Source organism: Anarhichas minor, unplaced genomic scaffold (assembly GCF_050575085.1).
Source record: "Anarhichas minor isolate MPS153535 unplaced genomic scaffold, ASM5057508v1 ptg000136l, whole genome shotgun sequence".
In the NCBI taxonomy this organism is placed as follows: Eukaryota; Metazoa; Chordata; class Actinopteri; order Perciformes; family Anarhichadidae; genus Anarhichas; species Anarhichas minor.
This window is the reverse complement of record NW_027466582.1, coordinates 17,868,347-17,888,789: the sequence shown is the minus strand read 5'-3', so window position 1 is coordinate 17,888,789 and position 20,443 is coordinate 17,868,347. Positions and strand designations below refer to the sequence as shown.

At 40.5% G+C, this 20,443-nt stretch overlaps 1 protein-coding gene across 1 annotated transcript in view; it reads right to left on the bottom strand.

The window, feature by feature from the left end:
* The window catches only part of LOC142942153 (adhesion G protein-coupled receptor F5-like), a 31,975-nt gene that overhangs the window by 7,395 nt on the left and 4,137 nt on the right, over positions 1-20,443 (bottom strand). The window contains exons 7-12 of the mRNA XM_076084362.1: positions 10,598-10,738; positions 8,325-8,495; positions 5,061-5,124; positions 2,223-2,299; positions 161-267; positions 13-71 (exon numbers count right to left, since the gene is read on the bottom strand). Coding sequence (XP_075940477.1) covers positions 13-71; positions 161-267; positions 2,223-2,299; positions 5,061-5,124; positions 8,325-8,495; positions 10,598-10,738 — 619 coding nt within the window. The remainder of the gene's footprint in view (positions 1-12; positions 72-160; positions 268-2,222; positions 2,300-5,060; positions 5,125-8,324; positions 8,496-10,597; positions 10,739-20,443) is intronic.

The window sequence follows — 20,443 nt, the reverse complement described above, 5'->3', positions numbered from 1 at the left end:
AATTGCCAATACCTGAATCCGGTCACAGAGACATTGACAAACCCTGTGATTCCCTTATACTGGTTCAATAACTGTGGAAGAGATTAATAATATCAACATCGGAACACGAAGAACTGAAAATACAAGGACCAACTGAATATGGTGTTATCAATGCACTTACCACTGTACGAATATTTTTCCTAAGATCCTTGTATGCAAAACTTGATGCATTATTTAAATCGTCTGTGTAGGTTTTGTTTAATTCGACAGACATTTCCACGTTGAATTCTGTTTATTTAAAAGAGATGAAATACATGAGCAAAGTTATGGATAAATGTTTATGCTTTAAAGAAACTGACAAACACCAGTACAAAAAAGTCAGATAGAGGACACAAAAGAAAAAACACAAGAGAGTGGACAATAAACCATGGCTCACTGTAGGATCTATTTGAACACCAGTGCATATCAATGGTGTATTGAACCATTTCTCTCAAAAGTGTTCATATCCTCTTAAAACATCCTTTGCCATTGAAGTTTTGAGTTGTAACGTGGCTGCCGGAATTTATATAGGCAGGCCGATAATCCAACAGTATTCAGTGCAATTTGGTAGAAGATTTAACAAACACACACACACGCACTGTATGGGAAAGTATAGCCCCCTACTTTGAACAGTGCAATATGTGCAATACTTGAACAGTATTTGTAGCATAACGTAGCATTTTATCATTGTTAATTGTACTGTATATATTAAGGGCTCGAGTAATGACCTCCGTGCGAGGACCCTATTAAAGGAAGGAATTATTAAATATGCAAATGAATCACCTTTTCGAGGGGCTTAACATGCTCAGAAAGTTGGGACAGTTTGCATACGCATCACACGTGAGGAAAATGGTATATTCTAGGGGTCTCTGGCTTTGGAGTGGCAAAATGGCTCCTTTCAAAGCCCCCAATACAAAGTTGCTTGAATATACATTTTAAATGAAGCCGTTCATTGAGGTTTCACATACATGTATGAAATTTGGTAGGTGGATGTAAAATGTGGAGACGTACAAAAAAGCCACTTGGAGTGACTGAGGTGTTAGTCTGAACTACTTGCAAGGGCTTGTTTTCTGCCCAATATATTGTTGGAGGGCATGCACCCCAGTGCAACTGCACTGTCTGCTCTGTTTATGTGTAAGCCCCTGACTCTGAAGCCATAAATGAGGTAAAGTTTTTTTTAAATATGTGTATGAATGGTATTCTAGTGCCTGACATTACATCATCAAATGAGACAACTGGAACAGTGGTGTTTAAGACATCTGATGTAAGTAATGTAATTAATAATACAAGATACATTTAGTGATCATAAATGGATCCGTAGGACCATTTTTTGGGGCAATGAAACAATACCTGTTGGGCTGTCAGTAGTGGGGGAGATAGTGGAAGGAACTCTGGTGGTGTCCGTGGTAGTGGTTGTAGCCTTGGTACTTGTAGCCGTTGTGGGGGTTGGGTTTGGAGCTGAAGTGGAGGTAACAACTGATGTGGCATTAACTATAATGTTTTTTATTTTTTATTTGTGTGCTAAAACAATTATTTTTCCATCACTTCCTTGTTCCAATTGTTGTAGTTGTTGTGGTAACTGCTGTTGTGATCACGCCTGTTGTTGAATCTAAAAATATGATTTCATAATCATGTATGTTTAACTGGAAAGTGAAATCCTTCAAGTGAAGATATATTACAGAAAGTATTTTAACAAATGTCAACCAGGGATGAGATGTCCCAGCACACATTTCTAAATACCCACTGGTAAAGACAGCTGATGGTGGCGATGTCAGAATTCTAGAGACATTTCATAACAGTGTGTTACTGCTGACAGTATAAGGCAACAGTATTCTAGCCCTGATCAGTTGCCTTTACAACATTTATACTGCACTGCAGGAGATCCATAAATGAGGTAACGTTTTTTTAAATATAAATATGAATGGTATTCTAGTGCCTGATATTCTGCTTTCTTTTAGACATCCTCTGCAGCTTTGCTGAAGAGCAACTGAGATGTCGTTGCCTCTTCCTTGATCCAATAAAGCGATCCTAACATCGTGTTTGAATTTGAGCGTTTGACCCTCAGTTCTAATGGCCATCAAATGAGACAACTGGAACAGTGGTGTTTAAGACATCTGATGTAAGTAATGTAATTAATAATGCAAGATACATTTAGTGATCATAAATGGATCCGTAGGACCATTTTTTGGGCAATGAAACAATACCTGTTGGGCTGTCAGTAGTGGTGGAGATAGTGGGAGGAACTCTGGTGGTGTCCGTGGTAGTGGTTGTAGCCTTGGTACTTGTAGCCGTTGTGTGGGTTGGAGCTGGAGTGGAGGTACCAACTGATTAACTATAATGTTTTTTATTTTTTATTTGTGTGCTAAAACAATTATTTTTCCATCACTTACTTGTTCCAATTGTTGTAGTTGTTGTGGTTACTGCTGTTGTGATCACGCCTGTTGTTGCAGCTGAAAAGATGATTTTATAATCATGTTACATTGGAAAGTGAAATCCTTCAAGTGAAGGTATATCACAGAAAGTATTTTAATAAATGTCAACCAGGGATGAGATGTCCCAGCACACATTTCTAAATACCCACTGGTAAAGACAGCTGATGGTGGCGATGTCAGAATTCTAGAGACATTTCATAACAGTGTGTTACTGCTGACAGTATAAGGCAACAGTATTCTAGCCCTGATCAGTTGCCTTTACAACATGTATACTGCACTGCAATGGATGCATAGTTTGAATACCTAATACCATGGTATAACTACCACGTTATAAGCATGAAGAACATTGCAACTATTCTTGGTGTAGTTTGGGTGTTACGATGTGATGTGGCAATACATGTTCAGTCAGGATCAGCAATATTTTGATCATATGCACTTCTTGAAAATATAAATGCATTTATTATTTATTTAACTTTTAAATTATTTTTTGGAATCTGAAAAGACCATTTGAACATTTATTTGTCAGAGTGTTGCCTAAATCTTATATGTAAATACGTTTTGTGCTTGTCATAAGTTGAATACTGTCATCCCAGTCTTACTTGTTGTTGATGGAGTTGTTGTTGAAATAGGACACGCTGTAAAGTCTGTAAGCAGGAAGAGAGAGAGGAGTCGCTGCTGAATAGATACAAATATAGGGAAATATAGAGACTGACACATCAAAGGTAATTACCACTGTACACTTTAATTGCTTGACTATAACTCGCGTAATTTTTCCGGATATTACATTTCAAAAAGTGGAGTCATCTTTCATTTAAGGAAAAGACAATTGCAATAATTGACAAACTATTGCGACCCAATTCACAATCAAGAAAAGAGCATGCATTAACCTGTCTTTTAGGGCCACTGATTGGCCCACTATCGCAGCAGCTCCAGGCAACGAGAATGATGCCGACTGAGCTAAAGTTTTAACTTGGAAGGAATTGCAGGGTGGGCACTATGCGTCCGCGATAATTAGGTCCCGCCACGTAGGTTGGGGGACCACATCTGTATGAGCGCTGTGCAGTGCACCCCACTGGTACCGGTATCACTTTAGGAGCACTGGCATTGGTAATGGCATTTTTTTAACTATACCCAGCCACACTAAGTGTCTTATCTTCATTTCAATTTTTATACAAAAGCATGAGTTGAAAAAGGGTTTCTACAATGAGGCACATCACATTCTGGCTTGAAAGCAATAACGACTACAGATCAACTTACTGTGCTGATCAGCAGGCTGGCAGTATTGTCCATCAGGAGGAATGGCACTGATGCATCCACATGTGTCCTCAGTGATGTTGTCACAGGATCCGTACTGGAGACACTGGTCACATGACCAACGATACTGGTCCTCACATCTGCACTGATAACCAGCGCTGCTCGGAGAGCAAACTGGGGACAATCATATATATTGTGTAAAACATGTGCATGGGTAACACATTTCAAAGACATATATTCGATGTAAGTAGAGCCTTGAAAACCTGTATAATATTTGTAGTTACAAAAAACAAAGTTATGTGTTTGATGTTGTCTAAAATATTTTCAATGTGACATTCACAAGAGCATCTCATGCTGCTGAACTGTCCTACCAGCTATGTTTGTTCATTGTGACACTTGACTTCATGGATTGGTAGAGACACAGTATCAGTTTGAGTTGGGTTGGTACACTCTGATAACACCTTGTTTTTTCCTGAACCGCCAGTTAAAAGATTTCTTGACATTTTGCCAGTCAGAGTCATCATCTGCTGTTGTCATTGAGTGTCATGATTAGCTGCTGGTGCATTTTGAATTTGGGGCTTGTTTTGTCAAATATATTCCACACATTAAAACAGATCAATCAACTGTGAATGAATGAAAAATGTGTTCATATCTATATCATGGAACTTGAGAAATGATTCATGCGAAATTTAGAGATAGAAATAAATAAATAAATAAAATATTTTTAAAAAACACAGTTCTTTGCCATGTGATTGGACCCTAGACAAAAAGTTGGAATCCACCAATGAATTCAATGTTTAGAATATTTAAAATACATCACAAGGTGGAAAAAATGTGTATACTTAATAACTTAAAGGTGCAGTGTGCAGGTTGTAGGATTAATGTATTATTCCATGTTTACAAAAAACTACCCCTAAATGTTGCACACTGGATCTTTAAAATGCATTATTCTGACCTGTAGATATATTTAACTCAAAGACTTCAATGTCGACCGTGATTCTGATCGGGTAACTGATGTTTTTCAGGCGTTCTATGACAGCAACATCTGTGGTGTTCAGCTCAATAGAAATCACGTATTCGTAGACAACTGGAGGAGCTACAGAGACAGAGAAAAGCATTATGTTTCATTATTTCTGATCCGTGCTGTGATTAATAGGATTACTGTGGTCTTTTAGTAGTTAGTAGTGGTGGAGATAGTGGGAGGAACTCTGGTGGTGGTAGTGGTTGTAGCCTTGGTACTTGTAGCCGTTGTGGGGGTTGGGTTTGGAGCTGGAGTGGAGGTAACAACTGATGTGGCATTAACTATAATGTTTTTTATTTTTTATTTGTGTGCTAAAACAATTATTTTTCCATCACTTACTTGTTCCAATTGTTGTAGTTGTTGTGGTAACTGCTGTTGTGATCACGCCTGTTGTTGAATCTAAAAATATGATTTCATAATCATGTATGTTTAACTGGAAAGTGAAATCCTTCAAGTGAAGATATATTACAGAAAGTATTTTAACAAATGTCAACCAGGGATGAGATTTCCCAGCACACATTTCTAAATACCCACTGGTAAAGACAGCTGATGGTGGCGATGTCAGAATTCTAGAGACATTTCATAACAGTGTGTTACTGCTGACAGTATAAGGCAACAGTATTCTAGCCCTGATCAGTTGCCTTTACAACATGTATACTGCACTGCAATGGATGCATAGTTTAAATACCTAATACCATGGTATAACTACCACGTTACCACGTGAAGAACATTGCAACTATTCTTGGTGTAGTTTGGGTGTTACGATGTGATGTGGCAATACATGTTCAGTCAGGATCAGCAATATTCTGATCATATGCACTTCTTGAAAATATAAATGTATTTATTATTTATTTAACTTTTAAATTATTTTTTTATGTTGTGACAACTATTTTTAAGCAATTACTTGTTAAAATTGTTGTTGGTGTTGTGGAAACCGTTATAGGGTTAACATCTGTTAAATAAATACTATTTTATATGTTTAAAGAAAACATCTTTCAAGTCAGGAAAAATCCTTAATGGTTTCAAGCAAATAGTAACCAGAAGAGTGTTGCCAATGCCTTGTATCTAACAACTTCATGGTAACTTGAGTTGGTGTAGTTGTGTGTGATGTAATGCTCTGATGTGTTGTAGCATGAGGTGTTGAGTTCGTCAAAGCCAAATCATTTACCGTCAGGTTATACTAAATTAGACCCTACACATATTTCACTCCCATTTCATTATCATGTATGTTAAGCTGTAGAATCAAATCATTGAAGACAATAGCTGCCTTGTTATGAGGAAGGGTAAGGATTGTTTAACATCACTTACTTGTTGGTGACATTGTGGTGGTTGTAGTGTTCCCATGAGGTGTAGCAGTCGGTGTTGAATCTGAAAAGAACATTTTATAAACTATAAAACTCAAATTTATATCAAAATATAAAAGTAATGTCAGAAAAGTAGAAAACAAATAAATTGTACAGTCGAATGTTTTCGAATTTTAAGATTGTAAAACTAAGAATACACTAAATTTGTTGTAGTAACAGGTGTTGAATCTGAAAAGACCATTTGAACATTTATTTGTCAGAGTGTTGCCTAAATCTTATTTGTAAATACATTTTGTGCTTGTCATAAGTTGAATACTGTCATCCCAGTCTTACTTGTTGTTGATGGAGTTGTTGTTGAAATAGGACACGCTGTAAAGTCTGTAAGCAGGAAGAGAGAGAGGAGTCGCTGCTGAATAGATACAAATATAGGGAAATATAGAGACTGACACATCAAAGGTAATTACCACTGTACACTTTAATTGCTTGACTATAACTCGCGTCATTTTTCCGGATATTACATTTCAAAAAGTGGAGTCATCTTTCATTTAAGGAAAAGACAATTACAATAATTGACAAACTATTGCGACCCAATTCACAATCAAGAAAAGAGCATGCATTAACATTCCTGACCATTTTTACTGCCATTTTCACATCACCTTTTAATATATTGAATCGGTAAGCCAGCCATTTGGAAGAGATATATGTTTGATAAATCACAGCTTTGTTGTCTGCATTTATCTATCCATCCATCCATCCATCTATCCATCGTCTTCCACTTATCCGGGGGCCAGGTCGCGAAGGCAGCAGACTTAGGAGGGTATTCGAGACATCCCTTTCCCCAGCAACACTTCACAGCTCTTCCGAGGGAACTCCATGGTGTTCCCAGACCAGATGAGATACACAATCTCTCCAGTGTGTTCTGGGTCTACCCAGGAGCCTCTTACCAGTTGGCTGTGCCCAGAAAACCTCTAAAGTCCAGAGTAGATGCCCAAACCACCTCAGCTGTCTGTCTGAGCTTGAAGGTTGAGCCCAGCCACCCTACGAAGGAAGCTAATTTTGTCCGCTGATATCCACAATCTCATTCTTTCAGTCACTACCGAATCAGAACGTAGATGGAGTGGTAAATCAAGAGCTTTGCCTTCTGGCTCAGCTCCCTCTTCACCACAACGGTCCGGTACCACTCGCGTAGCACTACTGACGCTGCACCAAACCTCCTGTACATCTCAAGCTCCATTTTACCAATCCTCACCTCATAATCAGGTTCTGGATTGCGGCCACGACAGGCATTGATGACCATCCAACCACAGTTCTTCACAATGGAGGCTTTGAACATGGCCCACTCAGATTCCATGTCCCCAGTCTCCCCGAGGATCCACAAACAAATCTTCCAGATGCGGGAGTTGAAGACCTCGCAGGGCCTCAGCCAGACGTTCCCAGTTCTCCCTCACTACACACTTGGGTTTACCAGGTCTGTTGGGCAGCCTCCCTCCGCCATCTTTGATTCAATTCGTCACCAGGTGGTGATTAGTTGACAGCTCTGCTCCTTTCTTCACCAGTGTCAAAGACATATGGCACCTGCTAGGCACCTCTTACTCTGGGAAACTTCAGAAAAGGATGGAGTCCAGCCCTCCTTCAGGAGTTTGGTTCCCGAACCAGTGCTATGCATTGAGATGAGACCAACAATATCTAGGTCCATGCCCATGCCTGCCTCCTGGCTCACATTGCACCTGACCCCAATGCCTATCCCTGCATGTGGCAGGCCCACAGTGCAGTGGCTTTCAAATCAGATTTTTCAAGCTTTGCCTGGCAGAACCTCATGTGCCAAGGCCCGACCACCAGACGCTAGCTGGCTAGCTCCCCTCCTGGGTAAAATGTTCTGTGACCCAATGACCACCTGCATTACGTCCTTTTTGTGCCCACGTATTTTTTTTAACAGACAGGTGATTGGCCCACTATCGCAGCAGCTCCAGGCAACGAGAATGGTGCCGACTGAGCTAACAGTTTTAACTTGGGAGGAATTGGAGGGTGGGCACTATGCGTCCGCGATAATTAGGTCCCGCCACGTAGGTTGGGGGACCACATCTGTATGAGCGCTGTGCAGTGCACCCCACTGGTACCGGTATCACTTTAGGAGCACTGGCATTGGTAATGGCATTTTTTAAACTATACCCAGCCACACTAAGTGTCTTATCTTCATTTAAATTTTTATACAAAAGCATGAGTTGAAAAAGGGTTTCTACAATGAGGCACATCACATTCTGGCTTGAAAGCAATAACGACTACAGATCAACTTACTGTGCTGATCAGCAGGCTGGCAGTGTTGTCCATCAGGAGGAATGGCACTGATGCATCCACATGTGTCCTCAGTGATGTTGTCACAGGATCCGTACTGGAGACACTGGTCACATGACCAACGATACTGGTCCTCACATCTGCACTGATAACCAGCGCTGCTCGGAGAGCAAACTGGAGACAATCATATATAGTGTAAAACATGTGCATGGGTAACACATTTCAAAAACATATATTCGATGTAAGTAGAGCCTTGTATGTGTTTGATGTTGTCTAAAATATTTTCAATGTGACATTCACAAGAGCATCTCATGCTGCTGAACTGTCCTACCAGCTATGTTTGTTCATTGTGACACTTGACTTCATGGATTGGTAGAGACACAGTATCAGTTTGAGTTGGGTTGGTACACTCTGATAACACCTTGTTTTTTCCTGAACCGCCAGTTTAAATATTTCTTGACATTTTGCCAGTCAGAGTCATCATCTGCTGTTGTCATTTGAGTGTCATGATTAGCTGCTGGTGCATTTTGAATTTGGGGCTTGTTTTGTCAAATATATTCCACACATTAAAACGGATCAATCAACTGTGAATGAATGAAAAATGTGTTCATATCTATATCATGGAACTTGAGAAATGATTCATGCGAAATTTAGAGATAGAAATAAATAAATAAATAAAATATTTAAAAAAAACACAGTTCTTTGCCATGTGATTGGACCCTAGACAAAAAGTTGGAATCCACCAATGAATTCAATGTTTAGAATATTTAAAATACATCACAAGGTGGAAAAAATGTGTATACTTAATAACTTAAAGGTGCAGTGTGCAGGTTGTAGGATTAATATATTATTCCATGTTTACAAAAAACTACCCCTAAATGTTGCACACTGGATCTTTAAAATGAATTATTCTGACCTGTAGATATATTTAACTCAGAGACTTGAACGTCGACCGTGATTCTGATCGGGTAACTGATGTTTCTCAGTCGTTCTATGACAGCAACATCTGTGGTGTTCAGCTCAATAGAAATCACGTATTCGTAGATGACTGGAGGAGCTGCAGAGACAGAGAAAAGCATTATGTTTCATTATTTCTGATCCGTGCTGTGATTAATAGGATTACTGTGGTCTTTTCAGTCTTACGTGTTGGTGATGGAGGTGGTGTTGTAACAGGACAGGAGGTCAAGTCTGTCAGGGATAAGAAAGAGAAAAAATGTTGCTGAATAAGAACTAATGCACAAGCACACACCGGTTTTACAAATTGGAACAAATCAGTAATACCCTCTCTCTTTTTATCAGGCCATAAATAAGATTAAAAAAAACTGTCATAACAATAATTGCATTGTTCAACTGGCTTTGTTTCTTTTGCAAAACCTGATGTTTGATAGTGAACAGCTTACTGTGCTGATCAGCAGGCTGGCAGTATTGTCCATCAGGAGGAATGGCACTGATGCATCCACATGTGTCCTCAGTGATGTTGTCACAGGATCCGTACTGGAGACACTGGTGGCATGACCAACGATACTGGTCCTCACATCTGCACTGATAACCAGCGCTGCTCGGAGAGCAAACTGGGGACAATCATATACATTGTGTAAAACATGTGCATGTGTAACACATTTCAAAGACATATATTTGATGTAAGTAGAGCCTTGAAAACCTGTATAATCTCATGCTGCTGAACTGTCCTACCAGCTATGTTTGTTCATTGTGTCACTTGACTTCATGGATTGGTAGAGACACAGTATCAGTTTGAGTTGGGTTGGTACACTCTGATAACACCTTGTTTTTTCCTGAACCGCCAGTTAAAAGATTTCTTGACATTTTGCCAGTCAGAGTCATCATCTGATGTTGTCATTGAGTGTCATGATTAGCTGCTGGTGCATTTTGAACTTAGTGCTGCTTTTGTCAAATATATTTCACACACTAAAACAGATCAATCAACTGTGAATCAATACAAAATGTGTTCATAACCATATCATGGAACTTGAGAAATGATTCATGTGAAATTTAGAGATAGAAATAAATAAATAAATAAAATATTTTAAAAAAACACAGTTCTTTGCCATGTGATTGGACCCTAGACAAAAAGTTGGAATCCACCAATGAATTCAATGTTTAGAATATTTAAAATACATCACAAGGTGGAAAAAATGTGTATACTTAATAACTTAAAGGTGCAGTGTGCAGGTTGTAGGATTAATGTATTATTCCATGTTTACAAAAAACTACCCCTAAATGTTGCACACTGGATCTTTAAAATGCATTATTCTGACCTGTAGATATATTTAACTCAGAGACTTGAACGTCGACCGTGATTCTGATCGGGTAACTGATGTTTCTCAGTCGTTCTATGACAGCAACATCTGTGGTGTTCAGCTCAATAGAAATCACGTATTCGTAGACGACTGGAGGAGCTGCAGAGACAGAGAAAAGCATTATGTTTCATTATTTCTGATCCGTGCTGTGATTAATAGGATTACTGTGGTCTTTTCAGTCTTACGTGTTGGTGATGGAGGTGGTGTTGTAACAGGACAGGAGGTCCAGTCTGTCAGGGATAAGAAAGAGAAAAAATGTTGCTGAATAAGAACTAATGCACAAGCACACACCGGTTTTACAAATTGGAACAAATCAGTAATACCCTCTCTCTTTTTATCAGGCCATAAATAAGATTTAAAAAAACTGTCATAACAATAATTGCATTGTTCAACTGGCTTTGTTTCTTTTGCAAAACCTGATGTTTGATAGTGAACAGCTTACTGTGCTGATCAGCAGGCTGGCAGTATTGTCCATCAGGAGGAATGGCACTGATGCATCCACATGTGTCCTCAGTGATGTTGTCACAGGATCCGTACTGGAGACACTGGTGACATGACCAACGATACTGGTCCTCACATCTGCACTGATAACCAGCGCTGCTCGGAGAGCAAACTGGGGACAATCATATACATTGTGTAAAACATGTGCATGTGTAACACATTTCAAAGACATATATTTGATGTAAGTAGAGCCTTGAAAACCTGTATAATCTCATGCTGCTGAACTGTCCTACCAGCTATGTTTGTTCATTGTGACACTTGACTTCATGGATTGGTAGAGACACAGTATCAGTTTGAGTTGGGTTGGTACACTCTGATAACACCTTGTTTTTTCCTGAACCGCCAGTTAAAATATTTCTTGACATTTTGCCAGTCAGAGTCATCATCTGATGTTGTCATTGAGTGTCATGATTAGCTGCTGGTGCATTTTGAACTTCGTGCTGCTTTTGTCAAATATATTTCACACACTAAAACAGATCAATCAACTGTGAATCAATACAAAATGTGTTCATAACCATATCATGGAACTTGAGAAATGATGCATGCCAAATTTGGAGATGGAAATAAAATAAAATAAACATATATATAATAAAATACAACTTGCGCTATGTGCTGTAAATTCAATGTGTCAAATATTTAAAATACATCACAAGATGGAAAACAATTTTGTATATACTGAATAACTTAAAGGTACAGTGTGTAAAATATGGCTCCATCTAGCGGTGAGGCTGCAGATTGCAACCAAGTGAAACTTGTCCTGCGTGCCAATTCACATGCCATTTCATCTGCATAAGCAGCAACAGCCAATCCCCTGTAACAGGGTCGCATGCCTCAGAAGGTTGGGTTGAGTTGTGTGCTGAAATAGGGTATGGCCTGCTTGTGCTCTCCTTGTTGTTGTGTCAGGACTGCATTAGCAAATCCTTGTTTTTCTGCTACGAACAAGTGAAAAGGTTTGGAGTAGTCTAGGAGAGCCTGTGCACTTAACAGATCAGCCTTAAATAGCATGAAAGTATTTTCCGCAATGTTGGTCCATTGCAGAAGAACGGTTTTGTTCTGAACTGCGGTTTTCATGAGATCGCGGAGTGGTTGAGACTTGAGAGTATAGTCTGAGACCCATGGACGGCTATAACCAGCCATTCCCAAAAATGAAAACATTTGTTTGATTGTCGCTTTGCAGATGACCTCCAGATCCTTGGAGTGCAGTCCAACCTGATGATTATGTTATATGTTAAAACCTACAAACACCCACAGGGTGGCCCTGTATGCTGATGATATCTTGATCTATTTAAGTACCCCCTCTAACTCCTTTTTTGAATTAATGAGCCTGCTAAAAACATTTGGTAGATATGCAGGATATAAACTAAATCTGCAAATAACACAAATTTTGACTTTTAATTGTACACCTCCTAAAAACATTAGAGAGAAATTCCACCTTAACTGGGACCAGAACTCCTTGAAATACCTAGGAATACACCTACCGAATAATATCTCAACATTGACAGAGATAAATTACACCCCCCTCTTAACAAAAATTAAAGATGACATACATCGATGGAACTCTATTTCTTTCCTCGGACTAAGCCATCTGTAAAAATGAATATTCTCCCACGATATCTGTTCTTATTTCAAGCACTTCCTGTAGAAACTGTAGAAATTCCCCCAAAACGAATTTCAAGATTTATTTGGCAAGGGAAAAAAACAAGGATTACATTTAAAACTCTACAACTCCCAAAAGAGGAAGGAGGAATGGGTCTACCCAATTTTAAGAATTACTTCTATGCTGTCCAGATTAAATCCTTAATTAACATGTGTACCACAATTTATTGTGCCAGGTGGAAAGATATTGAACTCTCTATTATGAATGATCCCCCAATTCATGCAGTATTGGCCCACAAAAACTCAGTGGCGGGCCGTGCATTTTATACCTAGGCCTTCACTGTTGTCCTGCAGCTGAAATACCACCTTATAACCACATGATGGCACCACAGCTATTATTAGTTTCTAAGGCTGTAACTATGTACGTAGTAAATGTACGTATCTATGTACGTACCGTTCGGTACGAGACTTGCAATACGTTTAAATAGTACTAGAGCATTTGAAAAATGCAGAAGCTTATATTCAGGTAAATATAATGTTTACTGCACTCATGGAGGACAGTGGTTCTCAGCTGGTCTGGCTGTGGGACCCACCATCATTCCTTAATGACAAGTCACGGCCCAAAGAGATTGTCTTAGGATTTTACTTTCACAACTTGAACATTGAACGTACTGCTCTGCAATGTCTTTCCTCGTCTCAGCCCCCTGTGTCATGGTGTGTGGTACATCTCACTCAGTCAGAATGCCCATATTTGATTGGCTGAGCTGCATCACGTGATGTGATTCACTACCCGACTAAGCCTGTACTGTTAAGTTTCGTTTCACGATAATCACGTGCTCGCCCACTGACCAATCACAGCACACTCTGCACCTCGTGGCAGACACTGAGCTGCACTAATGCTGACGTCATTATAGGCCGGCTAGCAGGTGCTGACACGTCAAAGAATACGCCCAACATGTCAAACTAAAGATCTGATTGGTTGAACACTATGACAATCAACAATATCGTCCCCATTCACTTAAACTGCACATGGATGCACTTGTGAGTCTGCAGGCCTCGGGCCTCTCTTCTTACCTAGAGACACAGAGGTGAAATCTGATTGGATAAAAGCTCTACTTAAAACAAGCTGCACTGGAAGCAGAGCAACTGAGGAAGACAGTAGCTGTGCAATGAGAAAATAAGATAATGGGAAAAATATTTTTATAAATTATAATACATGTAGTGTATTTAAGAAAAATTATTAAATTATAAAATAGATTTTTTTTTTTTTTAATATATATAGCTTTGTGATTCTGTTTAGGCCAGCAGAGAAGGCCTTGCAGGCCCTGACGGCCCACCACTGCAAAAACTTGGGAAAGCTTATAGACAATTTACAAAATCCATGGATCAAATTCCATTTAGAAATCTGGAACGTGATCGAAGGAGAATATAAACTAGATCATAAACTACAAATACTTCAATGGCATGCCTATGATCCGGGGTTCAAACCAAATGAAATGGATCATAGATTTAAATCCTGGATTCCAAAAGGTATAACAACATTCTATTCTCTGACAGAAAAGGGTCAACTAAAGGACTTTGAACACCTGAAGAAAAAATATTCTCTTGAAGAATCAGATTTTTATAGATACCTCCAGATACGCAACCATTTTGAACATAACATTAGAAATACAACAGACCTTGATGACCCAATACTGAGAATATTTCTCGGTGCCTACCAAAATGATTCAAATAAGGGAATTATCTCTAGATCCTACAAAGGCCTTATGACAAAAAAAACCCACACTGCAGTATATGTTAAGGAAAAATGGGAAAGAGAAGGTAACCTCTCAATATCAAACAAGGACTGGGTGGATGTGTGTAAATTTCAATGGAAATGCACCAATTCTCACATGTGGTGGGAATTTGCGTGGAAGTGTGTTATTTGTTTCTTTATCACACTGAAGCAGAAGGCACGCTTTGCTGGAGGGGATGCTACATGTTGGAGACGGTGTGGGGCTCGGGAAGCAAATCACCGGCATGTATTTGGAGTGTCCAGTGATAAAACCTTTCATAAAACATTAAAAAGCATACTCAACACTGACCTGCCCCTGGGCGTCCAGATGAATACATATTTGGCATTTTAATAACAGCTTGTAAAAAAGCACTCACAAAGCGCTGGTTGCTTCCTGAGCCCCCCACGATACAGGAGTAGATAGATATAGTAAACAACATCTATGTTATGGTAAGGATCACTTTTTCCCTTCGCCTTCAGAAAAATCTGTTTATTCAACTCTGGGACAAGTGGGTGAGATACGTAAAACCCTTACGAACAGATTTTGTGGAATAATGAATGAATGACCCTGTAATGTTGCTTTCGTTTAGCAAGCCTCATTGACCTCTATCCCATTCTCTCTCAAGTCCCCCCCTGTCTGATGTTTTTTCATTTGTTAATGTGTACACTCTCCCAAATTACAACTGCCCCGTTACCGGCTACGAGGGAAAAGGAAGTTGAAGAAGACAGCACGATGAAGCTAAACTAACCCCAGGTGAGGGCATAGACCAGGATTCAAGCCGACGTCAGAAGGACCCCCCCTGAAGAACCATGAGGTTGCTGGAGGCTAAGACATGGAGCACTTCTCCTGGGTATAGAGTAATATCTGGAGAAGGAGTAGAGTCTATACAAGACGAACAAGAAAATCCCCCTGGGATGGACAGGAACCGACAGACCTGTCAACACCGGCACATTTGAAAGATCTTCAATGTGGACTGGAAACTTACATCACCCTGCTTAGAGTGTTGGCAAATGGCCCTTCTCCGTAACCAGAATAGATAGGGACGTACTATGAACAACATTGCAAAAGAAAACAGCGGAGATATCAAGCCCACCTCCACTTCTAGAGCAATGGGGGGGCCACCCCGTCGGCGGCGGAATAAGTAGCGGTTAGAAGGACAGCAAACCATGCCATGTCCCACACTAGACAAGGCACCAAGAGGAAATCATCTCACTACACAACCTAAGGACAACCAGAGGGACGAAATCACACCTATGCTTTCAATGCACACACCCTGGCAGGAACCAGTGGCATTGACAGCTGTCATTCGGACTGAATAAGAGGAGGCAACCCAAGCTGTATCTGGTACGAATACCTGTCCCATTGACTTGGGAGGAAGTAGGACGACCAATAGTCGCACCATTGACAGGGCAGTGTGCTACAGCTGCCGCATGATTACGGAAGGATATAATGCATCCAGCCCAGGAGGTACACCTCGAGGGAGCTATATGATTCCAACACCATCAGCCAAAAAGCAGACACAACCCAAGAAGGTAAGATAGCCGGAATAGCAGTCTTGCCAGGTAATTACAGTGGTGCAGATGTGGAAATGGAACAGAACAACAGCTGGGAGTAAGTGTCTGAAAGTGTCACGGGACATAATGAGGACTCAAGAGCCTACGAGGGACAAATCTATGGATGCAAGCTTGGCGACATCTACCAAACGGAGGTAAAAAGCCTCAGTGGACTGTGGTATATTTTCAGGCCTTACACAGTACAGCGAAGACCCCAAGTGTAGTTGTCTTAGATGAAAACCAGATGTGCAGGAGACCAGGGGCAGAAGGGTGGATGTGTAGAATGAGGAGGCCACATACATTCTCTTATGTTCCGCCCAGATGTTGCATGACATGTACCCTATATAAAGATGAAGCGAGAGCCCTAAAGGCAGGACTTTAGGATTCGACTTGAGACCTCCGGACGATCTAGACGTCCGTTATGGCATGTGTTGCTTGTTTGTAATAAACTTTATTATACCAGCAAGAACAGTGTCCACGGAGCATCCTTCCTCATCACTTCAACAGAGCTGTCGCATGAAAGATACGACAGGACCACAACTCATTCCGGTGTACCCAAGTAATCACTCATCAGTGGTGCATGGAGTGGTGCATTCCTACCCTGTCTTACCAAGAGACTTCAATGCATGTCGCGGACAGGCAACGTTGAAACTGCCGTATCACGTGACAGACGTCTCTTTGGAGCAACATCTCAACAACACAGAATCACCTGTATGAAAGGGCCACAAGGTCATTGGCAAAATTAATTACCATCAAAGCCTTCCTCTACTGAATTGGAGAGAAATGTGGAATTGGACTGTTTCCATTTTATGGTGTCCCATTCTTGGCAGAACACATTGACAACATCACCGATATAATCTCCAAGAGTTTGCCAATGAGACCACAGAAGGATTCAAATTCCTGTCAGACTCAGCCAAAAGCCAGTGGATGGCCCTACTCCAACATGTAGCGGCTCTGGATTTCCTGCTAGTTAAGCAAGGTGGTCTGTGTGCTGCACTACATCCAAATGAAACAGGAACATTTTATACTCTGGCTGTAGACATCACCGCCAACATGACCCACGTCATCCACACACTGAATAGCAAACGCCTTCGGTCCCGACGGAAGAGCAGGAGTGCCCTACGGGTCTCAAAAATGGTAGGACATAATGGATAGAGGATGTCAACACATCATTGCGCTCATAGTCAGTGCACTACTTACAATGCTCCTGATGCTGATGGGGTCCTAATCCTCATCCCCTGTGTCAAAATCATGATAACCAAAATGATGGGAAGTAAAGGACAATACTGAATCCAAGTTGTCCCGCTACTGCAAAGGAGCACACCAAGGAGGAGCAGATAGCAAGGGGAGACACTGTTGTATGAAGACATGGAGGATGCACAATCAAAGACGGACTCCAGGATCCTCACAGGTTACATCTACCTTGACCTATTGCCTGACTGAGAACCCCTCAGCAGGTCTCCCTCCCCTGAAGAGCCACCGTCCTATCAGAAGATAATACAGCAGTTAAAAGCATTGGACATCAAGACGCAGCAGCAAAACGAAGACAAGAACCAGATCATGATTCCAAGAGCACCAGCCCTGACGGAAAGACCCACGTCTAACTAAATAAACAACGTGTCTCATGGCAGAACAACATATTTTAGAGACCTGGAGGCAAGGTTCTATGTAGTGGCAGATCTCCTACTACAACATCAGATAAAGAAATAGAAATGATCATCCACAACTCATAGACCTCTGGCTCACTTTACAATCCCACCTACCACGGCCTCACAGATGTTTGAGGTGCAGTGACCCAGACTTCAGAGTATGGCGATATTGTAACAGAGCCCAAGTGATAACTGAGGAAATAACAAATTGTACATAACAACGGTAACAGGCTCTACCACTCACCAACATGCAACACTAGTGTTGGGTGGCAAAGCTACAATTTACAATTCAGCAGAGGGGTCCACTTATGGAATGTACCTTTCACAACTGTACTGATGAATGACCCTTACGACCACACAGGGAGTGTGACAAGATACTCAGTGAAACTTGAAAGCCACATCAGAGTGGATATTGCACTTGAAGGAAATATCCCAATCTGGTCAGAGTGCAAAGGTTGACACTGGCCATCAAAGCACTCATGTCCAGCAACATTCAGGAACTGTTGTGAAGACATAGTGTCCCCATAGGAGTGGCTGTCAGAAATATTTCAAGAAGGACAATTGGAAATCTATCCATAGTACATGAAACGAAAGAGGTCCCGGATTAGCGACTAATCCTTTTTTGAGGACTAATGCTTGACTGCCAACTAACTATATTACAATTGTTGCAGATGCCGAAAGGGACTAATCCATGTGAAAAGTCCAGAAGGGTTAGGGAGACGGTCACTCCATCAAATTCCCAAACAATTAGGCTGATAACAGGAGGCCGGTCATGCCGCAGTATAGATACTGTGGATACCCAGCACCAATTCCTGATTGAGACAGTCTACCAGGAGGCCAAAGAGTGTTCAAGGCCCTGGACATCATTCGACAAGAACAGGTGATTTCCATTAGTAAATGCTGCCCCAGCATCCAAGTTAAATAGTATAGCCTCAGGTGTCAATATGATCAGAGAAGGGAGTTGCAGCAGGGCTGTCATGGTCCTAACAGAGTGTGCCTATTAGTGACCACTACATATGAGATAAAAAGCTGTGTAGTCCCACTACATGGTACTTTCGTTCTGTACTCAACTTACCCGTTCCCCATAGTTACACACAGAAAAATTGAGTAAAATGTACCAGACTGAGTATGAGAGATTGACTGGCACTTGATAATGATGATGATAATTAGCAGGCATAAGCGAATCTGTATGAATTATGACACACGTAAAGAAATAGCAGCCCCTTGCCCCAGTTAGAAATAATACCTGGGTACTCAAACTATTCAGCAACCAAAAGCACTGCAATGGGCAGAAGAAGCCACCCTCAAGGAGTAACCATAAGGTAGTTCAAACTACTCCTAGAACCCTCATACACTCATGTAATGACACGTATAGGTCATATAGCTAACCACCTACGATGTAACAGTAATAACAATATGTAATCTGCTTGCATTACTCTTAGGTGTATAGGGCCTAAAAAACAGCATATTCAGCATTAAACAGTTGGTCACCTTAAGTGACATAAGTAGGGTTAATATGTAATCATCTAAAATGTTATACAATAATAATATATATAGGTAGCCTATAGTTAAGTTGTGTGTTAACTTAAGACTGTAATAGTTAATCAATAGAATATAGCTAAGAATGACAAACCTCTGAAGACAACAACAAACTCATGCATTCAGCCACGAGGTGCCAGTAACCATTTGCGTGAGTGGTTCTCTACTGTGCGCAAAGCACATGGACCAGAAGACCAGCGGGAGGTTTTAGCATTTTCCAGAGAGAGTGACAACAGTCACTCAAGGGGGGAAATGTGGTAGGAAAATGTGTTCTTGTATTAGACGGAATGTGACCTTGTATATTTGTATCCTTAATCTGATCTATTCAATTCAGATGTATTAACCAATCACCAATACAAAGTATATATGCACTTATGAGTTGTTACCCTTAAATCAAAGGTGAAGAAAAGTTCACTCCCTACAAAGACAAAAGCTTGATTGTGTTCACAGAGTTTGCATGAGTAACAGGATGTTGAAGCCACGGTGGCAAGGAAAGGCTGCAGTCTGGACCACCGCTGCTCAGAGAGCAACCTGGATACCAAAACACAATGAATTTCACGTGTGGGAGCTAAATATGTTTTTCTAACTGTGAACTATTGATAATTAGATGTTAATTTGAACAATATGGCCGACATGACTTTGCATTAACAAAATAAATGTTTTTTTTCTTTTTAGTCAAGGACAGTACTGGACACAATATCATGAATGTAGAGACATGCATTTCACATAATAACTGTAAAAGAACCTTGAATCAAGAAAACCAAAACGACAGAAGCGACCATCTTTACCTGTAGAGATGTTGACACCATAGATTTGCACGTCGTTGTTGATGCTGATAGGGTAAATGATGTTGCTCAGAATGGACAGCAGTGCATTTATTAGTGTCGCATCTGAGATGTTCAACTCAACGGAAATGACGTATTCATAAAGAACTGGTGGAACTGCAAATAAAAAGAAGAAAATAAAAGAACAATTAGTTGCAGTAGTTTGATCATGTGGAGAGAGAAAAAAAGCGTTACAAAGAAATCAAATAGATCAAAGCGTTAACAAGAGTCTCGGTTGTGCATTTTCTTTTCTGATTGAAACAGCAGCGTCTTCTCACCTGTTGATGGTGGCGTTGTTGTCTGAGGACACATCGTAAAGTCTGTAGAGAGAAACAAAAGATATGTCACTTAGTAATGTCATGAATTG